Raw genomic sequence first — 22,001 nt, forward strand, 5'->3', positions numbered from 1 at the left:
TAGTTAAATAATTACAAATTATTATAACTAAATAAAATAATTAAATAAATGGGAAATTATCCCTCCACTCCGTTGGGGTGCAGGCCGATGTAGTTTTTATCATTATAGATATATATTGATAAAATTTACTTTGATATCGTTTCTTGGTACGGTGTTAAAAGATATACTGATGCAGAAATACCATTGAAGTGATAAACTACACTAATGTTTATTTCTCTAGTACTAGCAAGAACACGTTTCTGGTATGAGACGTCTTTTTCCCATTATCAGAAGAACTCATTGTTGAAAAGCTTATTTGATCCAACGCTTGCACTTCTCTCGCACCCAATAATCCATTCTTAATCACATTTCTTCATGCACAAGAAACTTCTACAGCTAAGCTCTTCTTTACACCTTTGCAAGGGTCACCCAAAGTCTTGGTTGATACATCGATACTACAACTTGTCGATCCAACACAAACCTGGACAGTTATAACAATTGTCATCAACAATGAACAAGGATGGTTTAGCTGAAACCGAAAATTTTGCATTCAGATATTACAGCAAGATCGCACCTTCTGTACAATGGAATGTGCTTTAGCACTGCTACACCTCCCATGGCTAAAACTGCCGCAAGTGCCAAGAGGAGTTCCAAAGCTGGCAAATTTGATTGAAGAAATAACCTGATTCGGAGATGGGCAACTGAGGGATAGCGTAGGGTTTGAAGCCCTTCTTGTTTTCGAATCCAAACCCCACATATCCATGGGTAATGGGTGAGAGTCAGATACATGCGAGCACAAACTTCCCATCTTTCTGGTTGCAAAAGCAAGCTGTGTCGGATCCCCACCCATTTCCTCGAACAATACAAGAATGTTGCCACTTGGTTTCAACCATGAACGAGGTACATGATACCTGCGAGAGAGACGGATATACCGGCATAAGAAATTTTGAAGGCATAGCAATTTTCAAGTTTTCCCAACATAGGCTCTTTAGTACTCACAATTGCTGAGAAGGCTTCCCACAATTCTTGCGGCATTTGTTTGCACTATAAGGTCCTCTATAATCACAAGAGTCAGTACAGCCACTGTTTGATGCGATATAGGCAGGCCAATATCGTCCAATGCTCTGTCCGTTGATCCATGCTTCACCCTTCCCCATCCCCATGAAGTCTAAAGCAACAGGGTCATTCCCAGTAGGGGCATCAAAATTTGTCTGCATACAGAATATTGATCGGTAGTAGCTTAGAGTTGAGTCTACTGTGAAATCCACCACAATAATTTTACAAATAATAAAAGACCATAGAAGGTTTAAACCTTAAAAATATATACATTCAGGCCAAAAATGGAAAATTAATTATATAGAAGTAAATGCAAGAAACTTAATTGAAATACCTTATCGAATATTTAATTTCCTTTAAATGCAATAAGTAAATTCAAAACTCGCATCTAATTTAAAGTTAAGCATTACCTTGTACCATATCAGGGGTTGATTCTTCGGCAATGCGGGTTGTGAAACCCATTCCGATGAACTTCCACTTGGTAGACCCGAATCTTCCTCTTTAAGTCCAACCTGAATTCATGATTGCAAAATTTTCATCTTGGAGTCACCTTGGCTTAGGGATTTGGTTAATCTTCCACAAGAGTCTATATGCTATATATTAAGTGCCTTCTCACCACAAATAATAGATAAATGCTAAGATATCCGGAAAATAAATAGATTGTGTTCACTATTGCAATGGATACGATTCAAATCCAATTCTTATATCCCATTTTCTCAGTTTGTAGGTTATAAAGAATTAGTGTTTTTATGCAAATATCGAATAATGTTGACAGCAGAGTGAAAGAGACACTGACCTGATACGTCCATTGCTGTGAGGAGAGATCAATACTGCTACCATTACTTAAACCATTTAGTTTCACTGGACCAGTTATCCCTGCCCCTGATAGGTCAAAGAAGGCCCCATAGTTCTGGCATATATGTCTCCAGTTAGATGATACATATACCGAATTATATCTATTGTAGATAACATAATGACACTACATTTTGCGGATAAATATTTCCACTTTTTAGTTAATGATCATGTGGACCCTAGTCAGGAGAACCAAACCTGCAGCCCTACGGTCAAACTAAGGAGATCAATCGTGTTCTTCCCAGGGACAACTGTGATGGGGATATCCACTTTAACCTTAGCATTGTCGCTATTACCAGTTCTGCTCCCTGCAGAAAGTTTCAAAGGATATGCACAAGCAATAGTGTTATAGTGGTAGATGAACATCACAATGAGGGAGCTAACCCACCCAAAATCCTATACTAGAATGTTTCAACTACCAAGTCTGGTATAACTCCCAACTGCAAGACGTCAAGGATTCTTGTGCATTTCACTTCCAAATAAGCAACACCGCAAGGACTTCAATGTTAATTTTATCAAGTCTATTGCAGTTTTCTGGTATTTTTATCCATAAACTTGAACACCAATTTGGATTTTCATCATTGTCTGCATCATTTTCCTATTCTACCAATTATAATTATATAATCTAAGCCAAGCAATAAACTCATCGGACATACAAAAGAACAGTCCCTAGTTCTATCATCTTTACCCAAGATGCTAATCCTTTCATAAGTTCCATTCAACCCATTTCACTATAGAAACCCTATAAGTTCCTTAATAATATATCAGAGCAGAACTATAGGGCAAGTGAAAAAAAGAAATTTCTGTATATATATATATAAATATATATATTGTTTCCAGCTACCTGTAAGTTTCCCATTTATAAAAGCATGAAGGCCATGCCCAAGTGATTCCACATGAAGAACAGTTTGAGATCCATCTTGAAGGAAAGGCTCATCTCCCTTGATATTCATGCTGCCCAAAAGCATTCAATATATATTCCTTAAAACATTGTGAATATAATAAACTTGAAAACGGTAGCAATTATGTCCTCAGGAAACAACTTTTATAATAAAACACCAGCATACCTTAATGAATACCACAAGTAGTCACTTTTATCAGCAGTAGTGTTGATTTGCTCTAACAATCCAAGTTTGTTAAATGCGCTAGCCTTAGAGATGCCAACGGGTTCATTTATCCAACTCCAGCCTGACCCGATTGAGTCAGTTGAATCAGCATTTTTATTCAATGATTCATGTATGAAGCTTGGAATCACACTCATAGAGTTAACCTGTCATGTTAAAAATAAAACAATACAGATTACAAATTTACAAGAAGAACAACTCAACGTAAGTAAGCGAATATAAATGCAAGCAATTCATAGCAGAGGCGGATGAAGCAGACACAGTTCATTGTACTTAAAAACTGATACGACAGTTCATTGCAGTTAGTTTGTTAAATATGTATCCCCCCTACTCCATTAACTCTAAGGTGAAAGCCCATTGGTATCATAAAAAACTGACCTAATCCGAGGAAGAAATACATTGTTTGTACTTTGTACAACTGCAAGGGAGGTTCAGACGACCTATTTTGCAGAGTTAGGTTCATTGAACCCAAAACTAATGACAATTTGAATTTCCTACTATGGTCCTTTCGTAAGAGAAGATAGAAAAAGATTAGCTTGACGTAATTCAATTATTTATTCAAATATTTCAAAGATTTTCAGCAAGAATCTTGACTAATGGCATAAAAATCTCAAAGAGCAAGCAAGGTGGTTAAGAGAAGGAACTTGAACCAAATCAAGCTATAGCATAACAATTTAATGGTGCCATCATTTCGACAAATCCATAATTGATGAAGCTAACACTAACTCGAAGTGGGAAGTGTATGTGCTAATGCAACATACCTTGGCGGTATTCAGAACTACATTCTTGCAGTCTGGTAAGATGCTGACAGACCATGCAGGCAAATGGTATGAATTGCCATTGAAATTAACAGTCGCATCAGATTTGGTGTCTATATTGGCAAGAAAAGCAGAACATCCTCCCGATCCTGTTTTATATACAGCAGCCTGGGAAGAAAAAAGAAATACATAGATGAACGAGTTATTTTTTTAACAAGATCTGACAGAAGAAACTGTTGGACCTCTATTAGTTGATTTTCAACTATTATCTTTCAATAAGATCTGATCAAATTTTGCATTTAAGAAAAAGTGTGCAGTTTAAGAGTCTGTCAAAAAAGAATCACCAGAAAAAGTGATTTATTTGTTGTCATTTATATGAACAAAGTATTATGATCGTTAAGAATTCAACAGGATCCCTCCTCGCAAATCAGACAAAGAAGAAGAGGCAGGCCCCCTTTGAGTTCTTGTTCATAACCCAAATAGAAGCAAAGAAGTAAGGTTCTCTTCAAAATGCTAAAGTAAGTGCCAATCAAGATAGGCCATACCTCCAAGTTTGGACCCAAAGAGGAAATTTTAGGATCAGTGGCTATCAATGCTTCTTCACAAAGCTTTATAGCCTTATGGACATCTCTTAGGTGACCCCACTTTGGTTGTCTAACTTGTCCTGAAAAATTAGTGAATCGGAAGACAGGTGTAACTTAGAAGACACTGTTTAGTCAACTGTAAACTGAATAATCCTGGATTAAACTATCTCATACTATCATTAATAAAAAACCAGCACTTTTAAAGTGCTTCCACAACCTTATCATCATCATCATAATAACAACTACCAATAGGAGTCAAGTTGCAAACAAATGATAGCCTCAGGTATGTTGCAGGCACTTATAGGGTCAAGTAGATGCTTAGAAATACTAACAATTTCATTAGATTGATTGGAAGCATACCATACTCATCAATCGGAGCATCATAATCATAACTAGTAGCAATAAAGGGTCCACCTGTAGTCCTGTCAAAGTTTGTTCCACCATGGTACTGTTTTAAGAGCAACCAAGCAATTTTGACTCGTAAGTTTGGTTCAAAATGGGACTGTCCATGCACAAACACATTTTAAATTCCAATTATCATTACCATATAATAGTTTTGGAAAGTTCCACCTCTTTGGAAAAACCGCGCAACAGCAAATGCGAGGTCTTCTACAGGTCTGTAGGGAACGGTGCCACCAAATGAAAGGAACCTAGCATTTGGAATATGACGGGAAGTAATGAGGAATTGATAAAAATTTGAAACAGGGAAGCAACTCAGCAAGCAATCAACATTTTGATGGAGACATGTAATCCATACAACCAAAACAGCTACCACGTAAAAGTCAGATTAGTAAGTTATATTGGCAAGTCAGACATCCTACCATCCAGACCAATTCTCTGTCCACATTTTTGGTTTCTTATTAGAATTTGGGGTGAATTGGTCACAGTAGAATCCATTGCAGGTGTTAATCTGTCAATGCCAAGGTAAAAGAAGAAATTATATATGAAAACCCATCAATGCCTTGACAAAAACAAGAAACAACGTGAAACCCCTTTAAATTAAAACATGGAAAGTCTGAGTGAATTGATTAACTACTACTGAAATTGTTATCAATCAAGAAAACCCAAACTTACAATGGGATCAGGAGCATCAGATTGCTGGCACATAACCCAGGGAACTCCTGTATCCAATGAAATAGCCATACCAGCTGCCCATTTAATATAGGGTTTTGCGGCAGCCCCATATGCTGAATCAATGTTTCCATACTCATTTTCAATCTGATATTTAAAAAAATAAAAACATAATAAATTTGTCTTCTAAAATAACCCCAGAAAACCATTAGAAAATATAAAGAAATTATAGCACCGACAATGGACAGGATTGTTTATAAGAAAGCGGGGGAAAGATGGTAGACCTGTGACAAAATAATGGGTCCTCCTTGTGATGCATACAACTTCTCTTGCTTCATCATTTCCACAATCTTAGCCGTGAACCTCTGCATTTCTGCCTGAAAAAACCGACAATATTATAGTCACTTTTAATCATTCAGCTAACAGTCCTTCCAACAATTTCAGTGAACTTTAAGCAACAGAAGAAAAGGAAATTAAAAAATATTAGATTAATTAATTACATTATTATCTTATTATATATTACCTTAAATGGTTCATTATCAGTTCGAAACTTGATTCCGGGTATAAAATGTAACCAAAGAGGAAATCCACTGCAAATATTTTATCAACAAATTATAAAAAAAATTAAACATACCCAAAAAAGAAAGAAACATTAATTAATTAAAATTTACCCATAATTCCATTCAGCGCAAACGTATGGACCGATGCGTAGATGAACATAAAGACCAGCTTCTGCAACTAGCTTTACAAATTTAACCAAATCGTTTCTTCCTTCGAAATTATACTGTAAATATCAAAAATCAAGACCCAAAATAATAAATCAATGGGATTCTTTTTTTTTTTTTTTTTTTAGTTCAGAATCTTCAGATGAGATTTTAGTAGGAATAAAGAGAGAGAGAGAGAGACAGAACCTGGTTTCGGACTGGTTCGTGCAAGTTCCAGAAAACGTAAGTTTCAATCACATCTAACCCTCCGTCCTTGGATTTTTGTATAAGGTCTGGCCACATCTGACAACATTAAAAACATGAGCCATAACTTATACAGAGTTGTCCTAAAAACAGGGGAGGAGAAATGAAAGGGAAAAAAGAAATGACGAAAAATTGAAGCTTACTTCAGGGGTGCTGCGAGGGTAATGAATGGAGCCAGAGATCAAGACGCGGCGTTTCCCGTCGATGACAATCGCTCGGTGATCGTACGTGACGGTGGATGCAAACGACGTCGTTACTATTACCAAACAAATAAGCAACACCAGAATCTCTGTTCTTCTCCTCATTTCCGGTAACTTACAACAACACAGCCACACACGTAAAGTTCCTCCCTTTTTTTCCTCTTTATCAAAAGAAAAATGTAGCTTCTTGATTGTAACAATTCTATTGCTTTTGCCTTTGGTTTGATGCCTTTTTCTACTTTTCTTCCCTTTCTTCTGATAATATTTGTTGCTTGGCCGCTTTGTGTAACAAAATCAACACTTTAAGCTACCAGAGAACAGCAGTGCACGTCACCGCTATTTCACCATTTTATCATCATCATCTTCTTCTTGTTGTTTAATTATTAATAATATCCTCTCTCTTTTTTGTTGTTTTGTTTTTTTAATCACAATAATGGCGTTTTTATAAGCCTTTTGCTGCAGTGGGGAGCAGTCATTGTGGTAAAAGCCAGCTAGCCAGCCAGCCAGTAGCTACGGGCAGTGAAGACGAAGTGAATGAAGTACTGGAGAAAGATATTATCAAGTGCTGCTTCACCATATGGCAAGGATAATGCACCTGCATTTCTCTTCGAACCACGTACTGGAACTCTTATACCGACACGTATATGAACAAAATCGAAGGTTTATTTTCTTTTTATAAGAGAACAAAATCAAAGTTAGCACAACAGTTTGAGATTGAGGGTTACCTACGTAATCAAAGATTCCTCAAATTGTTCACCGCTTCATCTTCATGCATGTATTCCATAAGGAAATTAAACTTTTTTTTTACTGGTAATTAAAATTTACGCGAGCTAAATTATTTCTTTTTAGTAATTACGTCTTCAAATAAAAAATTAATTAAAAAAGACAGGCCCTCTAATAATTATGTATTAAAATTAGCTATGCATCGACATATTACCATCAATTAAATAGAACAATAATGTTAAAAATAAAATTATCTTCATTAAAAAGAAGTTAATGCAATTATGTATGAAATTTCTATCCTTTTCTTCCGAAGAAAAAATTTAATTTATCATTAAATGATAAGAATGACGTATACTTATAATTTTATAGCTAAGACATTAAATTGGTAAGGTAATGGGTGGGTGAGTATTTAACTCATAATTGATAATACCACGCAGCGGTCCTAATCACGTAGTATTCCCACATATTGTTGCATTGCATGTCTTAATTCGATAAAATCTAGATTATTATGACTTTGGATTTAAATTTTTGAATCTCAATTCTTTAAGTTTTAAAGTCAAAATAATTTAATTTTGAATCAGTTTAAATTTTAATTTTGAGTTCTATATATTAAAAATTAATAAAAAAATCGAAATTATAACCGAGATAGTGAAAAATATCATAAAATTAGTTAAAGGAAACAAAAAAATTCTACATCGACCTAAAATTGACCTAAATTTGCAGTTTGAAGAAAATAGTACTTGTTTATGATTAGCAAGCAAATGTGGACGGGAAACTTGCGCGTATAACATTTTAATATTATAATCAGTCAAATTCATTATTATTATTATTATCTATCCTATGCTGTATAATAAGAAACATAAAATTTGACTATTACGTAAATGATCAAATTTACGTTCAAGTAATATCGACTTCAGTAAATTTTTAACGACAAAGGTCACGGTTGGCGCTGCCCTCGGGGCAAGCAAAGGACCACTTTGGACTTTGTATAAATTTCATTCAAATTTTAATTAATTAATTATGGAGGCCTAATCATTTTGTTTTGTTCTTCCATAACCATGGCGTGATACCAATGGGGTTCATATGATTATTGTGGATTAGGCAAAAACTCCAAATTAGGTTCAGCATCGTCTTTTGTGGGAACTTCACGTGAATTGTGGTTAGAATCCACTCTAATATAAAATTATATATATATATATGAAATAAATAACATAAAATTAATATAATAAATTCAGTACATATGTATTTAACACTATATATTTATATGTAAAAAGAAAACACTATATTAAAATATATTATATTTTTGTTTAGAATTTTGATGCAATTACCAAAACCCTTGATTTGCGCCTTCAATTTACTAGTTATATGGAAAAAAATAAAAAAGAGATACGAAAATATGCAAGAATTTTTAAAGAGAAAATATAGGAGAATTGTTAGATTATTTGTAAAAAGAAAATTAAGAAATAAACATATAGCTTCACGACGACGACTAATTTTATAATAAAAATATAAACATCAAAATCTTTATTAATTTGCTAATAATTTTTTTGTAGTATATGATAGCCATCAAATAAATTATTTTATAATTTTTTTGGGTAGTATACGACACAATTACATAAAACTAAATTAATTTTATCTTACTAGAATATAAATTCACTTGTATTTATATAATTAATTTAAGTATTTACGGTTTAGTCGAATTTACATTACAACCTATTGAAAAGTTATGAGTTAGGATAAAATATATTAAGAAAGAAATAAGGGATTTTTACTAAAATAATACAAAAGAAATAAAAAAATACCAAAATAATATAACAAAAAAATTATTTACCAAAATAATACAAAAAAAAAGATGGTTGAAGGAGGGCAATGGAAAGGCGGCACCAAATGTGCCTTTCCTATAGGCGGCACAGGACTAAAATGTAATAATCTGCAGTTTCAAGGACCTGACATGCAAATTTACCATTTTGAATTTTGAAAGTGAATTGGTGCCGCCTGTGAGTGTGGCGGCACTAAAGTTGAAACGTGGCTAATTGACTTCTGAGCCCTCCTTATTTATCATGTTCTTTTTATTCCCCTTCAACTCACTTTTTTATTTAAAAAACAAGCCCTCAACCTATTTTTGTAGTTAAATAAGCTCTTAATCTATGATTTTTACTCATAAAAGCCCTTTATTTTATTATTGAAGTAAATATATTTAAAAAAGTATAAACCAATTCGCATTTTATGTATTATTTTGGTAATTTGATGAGAATAGTTTATTAAATAAAAAATTTACTAAATTACTATTTTTTATTTACTAAATTCCAATTTCATTTTTTTATTTTGGGCAACTATTATTCGGATTTATTCAGCTGTTTGGATGTATTTTATTTTATTAATCATACATTATAATAATTTAATTATGATTATATTTGTAATTGCATTTATTATTTTTAATGCGTTAGTCATTTTGGAATTTGGTAAAGCAATTAGAATTTAGGGTACCTAGGTGACAAATATATTTCAAAATGAGTGTTTTTTGGAGAGTACATTAGCAAAATTAACAAAGCAATCTAGGAACATGATAATGAAACAGTTTTGGCTAATGCTATATATCCTAAAACCTTAATAGGAGAGTTAAAGGATGCTAACCACACGTAAACACAATTCTTATTTGGTGTTAGGTTGCTGAATCTCCTCAGAATCTACATATAAATGTAAAGAAGGTACATATCAAAATATTATAGAAAGGAAAGGGGCAAAAGATTTTTTGGTTAATAAACTAGTAAATTATTTTCATAAATCTATTAAAAATATTATTATTAATACGTATAAATAAAATCCAAATCACTAATGACCAACATGGTAGTTAGCTCAAGTGTCGAAAACAAAACAATAATTGTTGGGAAAAAAAAGAAAGAGTAAAAACAATAGTTTTGTTTTTGTGATAGTCAGTCATATAATGACAAGTCAACACCATAGAAATAAGTCAAGCTAAAACTAGCGCAGGTTTTCAAATATTTGTTTCGCAGGTGTTGAAAGGAGGTGATGAGAGAGAAAGGATGAAATTATAACACGCCATGTGAACGCTGGACAAAATTCTCGGTATAATGTCGTTGACCCCTGCTGTGCTAGGGTGGCCACCATTGGCTGGCTACTACTGCTTTTTGGTTAGGTTTTTGGTCCTTCCTTGCCAGTGACTTTTTGGGGCGGTGCATCTCCACTGCTTAAATATTCTTTTTACTTTTATATATATGCTAATTGGTACATCCACTATGCTGTCAAATTCCCAACTCCATCTCCAATGTCAACAGCCTGAGAAAGTTGCCATTTCTGATGCTCATTGGATATAATTTTCTAATTACATAAAGATGAAGCTAAACATTTTATTTGTTATCAAGATATAATTTTTTGACTTATTATCCATCTTTGTATGTATGCTGCTATATAAGTAAAATGGGATTATGAAAAACTCCAACTCTTGTTATAGTGTTAAATCAACTGAGTTAACTCATATTGGCAAGTGTCTATTATATTTGAATCAAATAATTAGCAGTGGCGAGTTGGTAAATATTATGCATGTAGTAGTGATCAAGTTTGGTACTATGAAAGATGGATCCAACACCTAAAAGATAAAATTAATTCAAATATGCTTGTTGGAATATCCCACGTCAATGCTCCAACTGTCGACGAAACAAATTTGGAGAGGGAAAAAAATGCATGTATGTTCTTTTTTAAAAGTAAAGTTTGGTATAAAATAATAATGGAGAGGAAAAAAGTCCAAAATGGAAAGTGGGAGAAAAAGAGGATATTTAATTAATTTTAATATCAATAAATGCTAATTTATATATAAGATTGATTTAACTACCTACTTTATTACATTGTCTTGTGGGTTGTTTTGTCGGTGGCTGCGCTACTCTTGTTTCGTTTATTGCAATCGATGGATTAACACTCAAAGCATGCAATGCGATGCAAGGGGTTATAAATATCTGTCGATATCTTTACTCAAGTCTGAAGACAACTAAGAATTAGCAACAATGTGAACCCAAGTGAATTGTCAAATATTATGTCTGATATTTTTGTCCACTTTAAAAACCAACAAAACCGATTAAAAGAGATATTTCAACGATTAAGATTTTTCAGATTTTCTTTTTCTACAACTCAACATCGGTGGGACCTTGCATTCTACAATGGGGGCCATAATTTGATTCAATAACAATTTATTGGTGGTTAGTGATGACAGTGGGTTTTCCATGTAAGAAAGATGATCAAATTTGGTGAGGGTTGATATTAATATTGTAGTAAGGGATAACATTGATGGCCCAACTTTACGAACAACCGGACATGTGTAAACTTGTTTCTTAAGTTACCCAGTAGCAACCCAAACCAATGGTATTTTGCCCAGAGATTACATACCAAGTTTAAGCAATGCAAAGGCATCATCATCGAACTCATCCATTTCTCCTTTATTTTCCCTGCTTTTCCAAGCAATCTAATTTCTGTCCCCCTGCTTTAGGTTCCGGTTATTTATTCTTTCAGTCCTAATTAATATTTAATAAGCAGGAACAGGTAAGTCACGTTTTTGTTTTTCATGCTTTTCATTAATAAATTGTAATAACTCTTTGTCATGGATATTGAGAGCTGAAATATTTGCTGCAGAAGAGAGTCTGAAAATGAAGATTTGAGAAGATGTGGAAGGAGAAGTCCAAGGTTGGTGCCTTAATTGTAGTTTACTTGTTTCTATTATTAATTTTGTCATGTATAGGTATTTGAACTTTGGAGAGCTGCTTCGGTTGGCATTTTGCTCTTGCTACTGGAAACCAATATTTAAGAGTATTTTTTAGTCTGAACCTTGACCTTGCGTTGTTCTCGCATGATACTACTAATCATGCTATACTGCACATCAGTGGTTTAATTTTATAGATATGTGTGTGCAAGAACAACATTAAAGACTATTTTTAATTTGAAACCTTGACCATGTTATGTAAGTTTGTGGCATTGACCAAAGCATGAAGCTGCTGCTGTTTCATTTAGAATGTGCATTGTTGTCTATTCTGAGCAAGTCTCCTCAGTCTCCCTTTTAAACACGAAACAAGAGCAGAACACATACCATGATGATTCGTAGCAGGAACCATGGGAATTAAGGTACTCTGAGCTTGATTTTTTTTTTTCCAGCTAAGGGAATGCGATAAACTTTAAGAAAATTTAGGGACTGTTGGTGTAATTTGACCATAAATATGATGATAAATTTTAAAAAATTTATAAACCCGTTGAAGCAAACTTTGGAAACCCCTGCTTAATCTTGGTTTGAATTTGTACACAAAACACAGCGTGGCCGCCTTGTTTGTCTATTGGCTTGCATCATTCCTAAACTGTTGTCCGTGTTATTGACAAATGAACTGGAGTTTGATTCACCTAATCCAATGGCTGCTTCATTTGAAGATAACCAACTTGACATTTTTCTTCTTCTTTTGCTCCTCGTGGCATCAGTGCACCTGGAAATGGAAATGATGCATCTGGGTACTTGGTGAGTTTGTGAATTAGCATGTTCATTTTTGGTATTTCCAAGTCAGGCAAGTAGTAGTTAATTACTACCTGTGAAAGCTAGCATAGGTTTCTCAGCTCTGAAATACTATCTACAAAATTGAAACAAACTTGAACCGAACACGAGAAACTGTGCAAGCATGTACAAGTAGTTGTTATTAACAAGAAACACAAAGCTTTAGAGTAATTAAGAGAAAGGACGTCCATGCAAGGGGCGGAGGCAACGCTTGGTGCATTCACGAGCATCCTCTGGCTGCGGATAAACAAAGTGAGCAATTGTGACGGAAACAATTTTGACACTCAAACACAACACCGCGTAACACTGCCGACCCAGCATTCCAACCCATCTCTCCCCCATCTTCTCCATTGCGCAGCAAATGATTCTGATTAATATATCAGCAAATGTTTTCTACCATTTCCGGAATTGGTTTTCCCCATTTTCCGGTGTTTGATTGGAGGAAAATGATTCCAATGATTTCCTATTGTAAAATATTTTACAAAACACGGGAAAAGGAGTTCTTGTTTGAGGAAACTGTCTTACCGTTTTGAATTCGGTAAGACATTTTCCGGAAAATGACCCATTCTTCTCCCCTTTCCCCTTCTCCTTCCCTTTCCCCTTCTCCTTCCCTTTCCCGTTTCGAAGCCTACAATCGCCTCCAAGCCATGGCAGTGGCCTTCGGAGAGAAGTTGCCGATTCTCGAAAAGTGTAGCCCTCGGCAGTCAATCTGATGGAAAAAGCTCTCCTTGAAGCTTTGTTTGGATTCCATTTTGCTTTTGCCCAAAATCCATTCGATGCGTCGTTTTGCCCCCGCTATGGGAGAAGCTTTAGAGGGATCCCGGTTCTGGTAATGCCCGAGGCGTCGCAGCCTCAGTCTCTTAAGCCCAAGATGGCATCCATCCCCGTCCACTTCGTCGGTTCGGAGCGGGGCAGATCCGACTCGGCAATCAAGATCCAGAAGGGAGCAAGTGAATGACATCGAGCGTAGTGTTTCCAAGACAGAGACTGTGGAATTGATTCGGAATGACCCAAAGCAGAGATTGAAAGTGAACGAGAATCTGATGAGCTTGCTTTTCAAATTGACCCAAAGCAGAGATTGAAAATAATGCGGAAGTAATTGACCAAAATCAAGGTATTATCGATTCTTCAGATAAAAGCAATCAAATTTTAGAGTGGGAAGCAACAGAGGATCTTGAATGTGTGGCTAATTTGAGTGAATCGGAAGGAAGTTTTACTTGTTGCGGTCGGAGGAATGAGGAGAAGATATTGGAAAGCAATGGGAATGAGAGTCAAAGCAATTGGTTAGGAGATGAAGAAGGTGAAAATAAAAGAGGCGGTCGATAATTGCTCTCTTTTGTTCTCGATAATAGAAGAGGCGGTCTGAAAATAGAAGTGGAATGAGAGTCAAAGCAATTGGTTAGGAGTCAAAGCAATTGCTCTCTTTTGTTCCAAAAAATCAAGAACGAATCATTGTATACACACCCTAGAATATCATGTCTTATATCCAACATCATCTTTTAGCATCACATATCCAAAATTATATCTTCAACCTCAAGTAAATTGGGCTTATTGGGATCCATCTAGAGTTTATAATTTCCCTTATTACTTTTATAAGTAATATATTTTAAGAAATAATATTTAACTTTTATAATTTCCCTTATATTAATATATTAAAATTAACTTTTTTGGAAAATATTTTCAGGAAATCTGTCAAACAGCAAAAAATATTTTACACAGATTCAATTAAACACCAGAAAATATTTTCCAGTAAGTCATTTTACAGAAATGTAAAACATTTTCTAGAAATCATTTTACGGAAAATATTTTACTACCAATCAAACAGACCGTAATATACTCACGTAAGAATAGTTGGTTTTGTAAGAGAGGGAAAATTATAGAAAACATGGGGTATATCAGCCGCTGGATATTGGATATTATTAAGGCGAGGATTGTCGTTTACTGGCACCCTGATAAAATATGTTCACTGTTAAAGCGCTGCCAGACTTTAAAAACCGACTGCACCTGGGCCTGGTTTTAGCACTTTTATGCATTTTAGTCTCATCCTGCAGCCTTTTTATAGAACATTGCTCTTATAGGTTTAAAAATAAATAAATTTGAACCCAAAAAAAATAGTTCAACTTTAATTTAAGTTACGTATGGATTACAGTATTTGAATGGGATTGGATCACTTGATTGGATTATCGATTCGAAAAATTGTATTAGATTAATTTAATCTCGAATCAATAAGGTTTCATGGAATTAACAGTTAAATTATGTATATTTAAAGTTTTTTTTATTTTTTATAATTTTTTAATTGAATTATTTTAATAAGTAAACTAAGCCGGGCTATTTTAACCACCGGTCCAATTTTAAAAACAATGATAGATTGTCTCTAGATTGTTTTGATTTAATTCACATCTTGTGTGGATCCTTTTTCAAAGATATTCTAGTTTGGCTTTGAATATATTTCGATTATTATAACTTTTTCAGATATGTATTATTTATAGTTGTACTTGTAACTTAAAAAAATTGCTAACCAAATCTTAGTCGCACAATTTTTTTGTTTTAGAAAAAAACCCCAACTGTTCAACTTTCTCAAACCAAATTTTAGCTTTGCCAACAACGGGTCATGCCTTAGAGCGGGTTGCTAGTCGTGGCCTCTTCACTAGTTTACTTTTCTTTTTTAATTTCAGTCTATATTATCGTGATTTTTGTCAACGTTTTTATGATTCTTGTTTTGTTCACTTTGTTTCCTTGAAAGCAATAGTTGGTTTAGTTTCAACTTTAGTTTTAGTTTTTAGGTATTAGTTTATGATTTCTAGTCGTGTTCTGACATATATATGAGATCCATCAAGTTAAGGCTATTACTAGATTTATTGAGAACCGTTTTTTGATGGTCTTATTATGATAGAACACGAGGATGGTGTTCGTAAAATTGGAATCTGAGATAATTATAAAAATGATAGGCCATTTGAGACTTAGCCTTTTGTGCATCAATGATGCGATGAGTCTCTTGGAAGTGATTCGGAGTTAATCGTCACGTTGGTCTGATTATAGTGGAGCTTGGATGCAATTTTAAGCACTTAGATCAAAGCGATACATCTCTTGTTTGTTTTTTTATTCTTCTAATGGTACATTTATTGTCAATTTATCTATCTTTTCTTTTGAGATTATTTTGCAACATGGTATTTGTGCATTAATTTACAGAGTCTTTTTATAGTTTATACTACATGTCATGTCTTTATATTCTTATTGTTGATGGTTACTTTTAATAATTATATTTTATTTAAAATCTTTAATTTAAGTTTCAACATTGAAGGTTGAATTTGACTCAATTCAGGGGCGAAGCTAAAAATAAATAAATTTAGGGGGGCTGAAATGAAATTTTAATTTTTAATAGTTTATATCTTTATAATTTTTAAATGATTAAATCAAATTTTTATAATTTTAGGGGGCCAAAGTGTAATTTTACCTTTACTAATTTAAAATTTTAAAAAATTCTAAAAGGCCTAAATAGTAATTTTTCATTTTAAAAGGGTCGGGGTCCCCTGCCAGCCCCCCAGATTTGCCTCTTACTCAATTTGGATTATTTTCTTATTTAATAAAATATTTTTTTGATATATTGTGTAGTTTATTTTGTATGAAAAATAAATTAGTAATAATATGATGTAAGTAATAAAAAGTATGTTACTTTATCTATATTTAAATTTTTATTTAAAAATAAATTAGAAAAAAATATAGCTAAGTAAATCTAAATAGAATTAGGTTGAAAGGAGTGAATTTAAGCATAATCCATATTTCAAGTTATTATTCAAATAAATTTAATAATAATGTTATTATTAAACATAATAAATTTAAAATTTTTTAAATCTCTAAGCCTCTTCATACACAAGAAAACAAATTATACAAAAGAAGATTTTGTTAAAAAGTCCTGAAAAAATTAAAATAAAATTAAATGCTATACATGAAGATTCAAAATGCAGATATCGTCATATATTGGTTCTTCTATCAAAAGAGAATTCTTTGGGCAAGATGTTGATGGCATGGTGTTCGGGTTCACGTTCTTCACTTGAACTCGCCTCGTTTATATCTTTATCAGTGCCTCCTTGTACTGGCTCCGCCATGTTAGGGTTGTGAGATGTTGAACCATCATCATAATAAGGGTGGTGGGAAGTGTATGGAGAATCCGTTTCTGAAGACTCGATATCGAAACTCGACCTATTTGGAGATGTATGGACGCTGTCCATTTCTCCCCGGTAGTGCTTCAAGAGGTGAATTGGGGAGGTGTGGTGCGATGGGGTGTTGGGTATGCTAGAGAATGGGGTCACCGTGGTCGAACCTTTGTTTCTAACGTGTTTTCTAGCCGTGTGGTGCCAATTCCTAAGAGCCGTCGCTACTCTTTCATTAAATATGGTAGGTTTCATGTTTGAACCCATCTGATCATATCAAAAAAGAAATATTACTTGGAATGTTCAAAATAATGATTGTATGTGATGGTAAATATATGTTTATTACCTGTGTAACAAGGGCATAAAGAGGAAGAGTGACATAGCTGCAAAGAATTTGAACGATGACCCTATTTAAGAAAAAAGAAAAAAGAGTTAGAAATACATTAGAGCTTTAATTCCAATAATTTTAAAGAATGAATGAGAATTTTTTTTTATAATATTGTTTTTTACCCCATTGAAATTGAGATGACTAAATCTTCCACGTGCTCATGAAAGCAAGAGTGTATCCCAAATTCATACTGTAAAATTCAGCAATGAAGACAATAAATTTCATTAAAAATAATATATGAAAAATCAAACCTCATTCATATAGTAAATAGTAAAATACATTATTACGTACCCAAGTATATACAAAGAATGCAAGTTGAAAAGCATTCTGTAAAACAAAGATAAACAGAAGATTAATTTGGGAGTTAAAAGAATTATTCAATAATTACACAAGAAAGAAAAATGATATTTTAATCTCACTATATATGTTTGATATATCACTATTTATTGTATTGTATGATAGGTTGGTGTTAAAAAAGAAATAATACCTGAAAAAGAACGAAGTTGATGAGAAAGAGGATGAGGCTGGGGCGGTTGAACCAGAAAAGATGGTCGCCCAGTTCAACCACTGGCACTCCTTTCACCACCTCTCCTCTCTCTTGAATTCTTAGCCCCATTTTTGTTATGATCACTTGCAGCTTTGTCCCCACTAACAGGACCACCTGCACGGTTATCACCAAATCACCATCTCTCTCACTCTTTAAATGTTGATCATAACACATAAGTCATTAAGGAATGGGTGCTTACGATCAAAGGGAGAAATGGAAGCCACAGATACGAATACCATCCTATACCACAAATTGAATAAATCAATGAAAATAAAGAATCTGAAATCCCTTTTTCTTTATTCTTTTATATAAATTTGTAAGACTTACCATGAGTGTTGAAGAGTAGGAAGAGTACAGCTAAAAACCATATTGGAGGGCTGGACAATTGATTGAAAAATTGGAGTCAATTTATGTAAGTAAAAATAGAGACAACAATTGAAGTATATGGATAAAATTAATTACCTGATGCCAACAACAACACTGAAATCTTCTTCCAGTGATCTATTTATGTATTTTTGAAAATTAAAATGGTTTTGGCTTTGGGGTGCCAAGTGTGCCTGGGAAAACATAAATGCTTTTTAGTGGAATACTTTTAATAGTAGAAAACAATTTATATAAGAAATGAAGGAATTAAATACCATGATAAATCCATGTCGGAGGGTCAAGTAATCAACTTTAGGGACTGACCTAATAAATTGTCTAAAGAAACAAACCTGAAAAAGGGAAAACAGAATATGAGTTGGAAATAAGGAAAATAAATTTTATCATCCAAAAATATGAAATGATTTTTCAAAATGTCATATTTTATTTTAAAACAATTTTATTTCAATAAAAACACATTACTTTTTTAATTTTCCATCCACAATATGTGGTGCAAATACTGAATTCAGAGAGGAGGAATTCCAGAAATTTTATTCACCATATCAAGATTAATAATTCAAAGTTAGTTTCCGATATATAGGAAATGTTTTAATTATATATTTTCATTTTTTTAAAATATGAGCCTTAATGTTTTATACTTTTAATTTATCCAATTTTATTTTTATTTAAATAAGTTGTTAACTTTAACTTATCAGTAAATTATTAGTTAATCTTGCATTTGATTTTTTTTTGAGATTCAACTCAAAGAATAATAATTTATTCGGATTTAAAAAAAAAAGTTGCTTACAATCCACAGTAGAATGGGATTTTTGGTCCAAAAACTCAAATGTCTTCTTCCAAACGATGTTTCCCTTGCAAATCTGAACCGCTCTGGATCTGTTCAATAATCCATCACTAATTAATTAGTGTTACAAACTAATTTGAATGACATCCATTTTAGATTATCATCTTATTTATTTATGAAAGAAAACTCTAAATAAATATTACTTATTGATTTCTACATATATTATTATTGGTACTAACCACTACTTAATTTAAAAATACTGGTTACATAATAACAATAAAACCATGCACATGGTATATGCAGAAATGCATGGATGGATGACGTTCTAGTAGAATATACTTAATTAAAATTTATAATTTGTACTAACCATGTGAGTACTGGTATTCAATTGTTCTAGTTTCCTTTCCCATCTCTTCCACTTTCTCATCTGTATACAAAGAATTCATCCCTAAGTTTAGAATTTAAATTTGCTATCCTTTATATATATAATTAAACAATGCTTAAAATTTAGAAAAATTATTAATTTTCAATTAAATTATAAATTGAGTATACCTTAGCTCTGCCCAACAAAAGCGTAAGAATACAGTAAATGACATGAAAAACGGCCAGCACAAAAATGAAATAATGGAGTTGATCCAGAGCTTCATATGAAATAAATTGTACTTTTCCCTGCAATATATACAAATTAACACATATTAACACATCACTTTTTTTTTTTTTCATACAGCTTTTTTTCTTAATTATTAAAGATATTTTTAGTATGATATTGACTAGAATATTCACATCGCTTTTGTATCAAGAGTTAGAACGTAAGATTCATATTATTGCATAAATTTCAAACCCCTTAAAGTAGTTTACCAACCTTTGATAATTCTTAGATACTTTCGGAAAAAAAAACAAAGTACAATGAAAGAAAATTTAACTTTGAATACAAAAAAAGAAAAGAAAAGAAAAGAAAAGAAATGGGAATCTCAACATGAAAATTCAGAGAACTTCCCATCTTGTGCACCAAGAAATGTTATTAACTATCAAATCAGGCGATGCTATGATTTTTTATTGTATACATTAGTTGGTCAATCGGATTATGATGTATAGATGTATATGAATAATAAATAACATATATATTCAATACCATAACGTGGATTTTTCCCCCTTTTTTTTTTTGGGGGGGGGGGTTACGTAAGCTGGTGCAAAACAAACTCTTCATAGTCATGGGGACGTCATTAAAGAAGAAAGATTAGGGGATGGATATGCATGTATACCTTGTCCGCGCATTTGTCCTCTGATTTTCCGGCCAAAGAACGCCGGAAAACTCGAACAGAATCCGACATCATAAGAAGTCTCCGGCGATGTTCATTGTTATCTGATGTATCTTCTTCCGAAGGTGGTTCATCCGCGATCTCTTGTCGATCATTATGGCATGGATGCCAAGTAGATCCAACTTTCTCTGATACGCATATGCTTGTTATTGAACCTTCTCCTACTGTTAGGAGTAATGATATAAATCCCAGCAACATAAGCTCTATCACCCAAACCCATTCAAATGATTAGTTTTTGATCATCTTTAACTTAAGCTTTAAACTAGTGTCTAAAAACGGATGCTAGTTTTACCTGACTTAATCTTTTCCAGAGCTTCATAAAGTGCTCGTTTATGTTTCTTCGTTAACCACTGCCAAAGCAAACAAATGGTTAATTAAAAAACCAGCTGAAAATCAACTTTAAAAGCAATTTATATGTATAGGGGTGATACCTTTCCAATCATATGGATTATATGTTCGATGATTATTGAAATCAAAACCAAACCAAGACAAACAACGGCAACAGCCCATGTTGGTGTTTCTTCCAATGATCTTGTACTACTTGCTTCACCTTCTCCGGACATGTTTTTGCTTCTTCTTCTTTTTCTGAAAACCAGCTCAAATGTTCTTCAAATGTCACCTTGATTGAATGAATTGTTTCTGGAGGAAAACATATATAGTTTTGGAAATAAAGTTGAAGAAGCTAATATATATAATATAATGTCAATACTAAATCGGGTGTAACCTTTGAATAAAATGCAAGGTTTTAAATGAAATTGACCGTCATTTTATTTGTTTAATGCTAAGAGAATAAAAAAGAAGAGAAGAAGAAATCAAACAAAGTTGCAGAGGAAAGAAGAATACAAGGGATAAGTTGATGACTTTGACATCCAGCCGGCGTAAACATAAGCGAAGGAGAGGAAAGAAGAAACATGATCAAAATAGAAAAAAGTCAAAAAAGGAAAAAAACATAATGAATATATAATTAATTATGACTTGATCCAGTTGAATACATGCATTCAAGCTAACAGAATTCGTGGACTAAATTAAAAACTATTAAAGCTTTATTATTTTAATCACATTTGAATATCATTACCACTCGAGTCAATATTTCCCTCAGGTTTGAAAATTTACATTTATTTTTCCTAAAAAGTAAAACGAAATTACGTTTAGTAAATGAAAATCAACATGAAAATCTGTTCTCACTTTTATTTATCCACTTCTTCAACAACCGAGAAATAAAAATAAATTTTAAATGATTAAAGTAAAATATAGTTTTTAATGTTATGTATTTAAATATAATTATTTATAATTATATATGTGCCATATTTGAAAAATCATTTTAATTCATAAATTTAATTGAATTGAGTATAATTACAACACTTAATTACTTGCACGTGGTAAATAACCATGATGAACTTTTTCTTTTTAAATCTTAATTTATTTTTAATTATAATTTGTACGGTTAAATAAGACATACACAATACTAGCAAAATAAGTTTAGAGAATTGGAATTCATTGTAATTACGAAATTATGCAATTACTACACTAATATTTCATTTTTTTACAATGACTCCATGATATCTAAACACATA

At 32.9% G+C, this 22,001-nt stretch overlaps 2 protein-coding genes and 1 long non-coding RNA gene across 3 annotated transcripts; 1 reads left to right on the plus strand and 2 right to left on the minus strand.

Moving 5' to 3' along the window:
* Positions 1-90: 90 nt before the first annotated feature.
* LOC105768687 (beta-galactosidase 8) lies at positions 91-7,082 on the minus strand. Its single transcript, XM_012588774.2, has 19 exons — positions 6,536-7,082; positions 6,336-6,431; positions 6,096-6,208; positions 5,948-6,014; positions 5,709-5,801; positions 5,428-5,571; positions 5,175-5,263; positions 4,898-5,003; positions 4,714-4,801; positions 4,315-4,433; positions 3,773-3,937; positions 2,955-3,157; positions 2,732-2,841; positions 2,086-2,195; positions 1,832-1,945; positions 1,446-1,547; positions 979-1,190; positions 554-890; positions 91-460 (listed from the first exon to the last, which is right to left on the minus strand). The coding sequence occupies exons 1-19, from the start codon at positions 6,695-6,697 to the stop codon at positions 353-355; spliced, it is 2,538 nt and encodes an 845-aa protein (XP_012444228.1). The 5' UTR covers positions 6,698-7,082; the 3' UTR covers positions 91-352.
* Positions 7,083-11,580: 4,498 nt separating this feature from the next.
* LOC105770850 (uncharacterized) lies at positions 11,581-12,285 on the plus strand. Its single transcript, XR_001126322.2, has 2 exons — positions 11,581-11,866; positions 11,957-12,285. It is a non-coding gene; the product is annotated as an uncharacterized LOC105770850 (long non-coding RNA).
* Positions 12,286-16,619: 4,334 nt separating this feature from the next.
* Positions 16,620-21,252, minus strand: LOC105771429 (MLO-like protein 6). Its single transcript, XM_012592897.2, is given in 16 exon segments — positions 16,620-17,275; positions 17,355-17,415; positions 17,519-17,586; positions 17,688-17,723; positions 17,884-18,057; positions 18,143-18,183; positions 18,271-18,320; positions 18,406-18,500; positions 18,582-18,656; positions 19,112-19,200; positions 19,476-19,511; positions 19,514-19,535; positions 19,661-19,777; positions 20,371-20,630; positions 20,720-20,777; positions 20,859-21,252. Coding segments are annotated over 16 exon segments (1,761 nt in total). The 5' UTR covers positions 20,991-21,252; the 3' UTR covers positions 16,620-16,828.
* Between the last annotated feature and the right edge of the window lie 749 nt (positions 21,253-22,001).

The sequence above is a fragment of the Gossypium raimondii genome, chromosome 5 (assembly GCF_025698545.1).
Source record: "Gossypium raimondii isolate GPD5lz chromosome 5, ASM2569854v1, whole genome shotgun sequence".
NCBI lineage: Eukaryota > Viridiplantae > Streptophyta > Magnoliopsida > Malvales > Malvaceae > Gossypium > Gossypium raimondii.

Bases quoted from the DNA above. Each gene is read 5' to 3' on its own strand.
- LOC105768687 (XM_012588774.2), bottom strand. From the start codon at position 6,697: ATGAGGAGAAGAACAGAGATTCTGGTGTTGCTTATTTGTTTGGTAATA. The intron at 5,264-5,427 runs GTAAGTTTGGGT...TGGCATTGACAG, and splicing joins CTGATGCTCCTGATCCCATT to ATTAACACCTGCAATGGATT. The intron at 891-978 runs GTGAGTACTAAA...TCTCTCTCGCAG, and splicing joins GGGAAGCCTTCTCAGCAATT to GTATCATGTACCTCGTTCAT.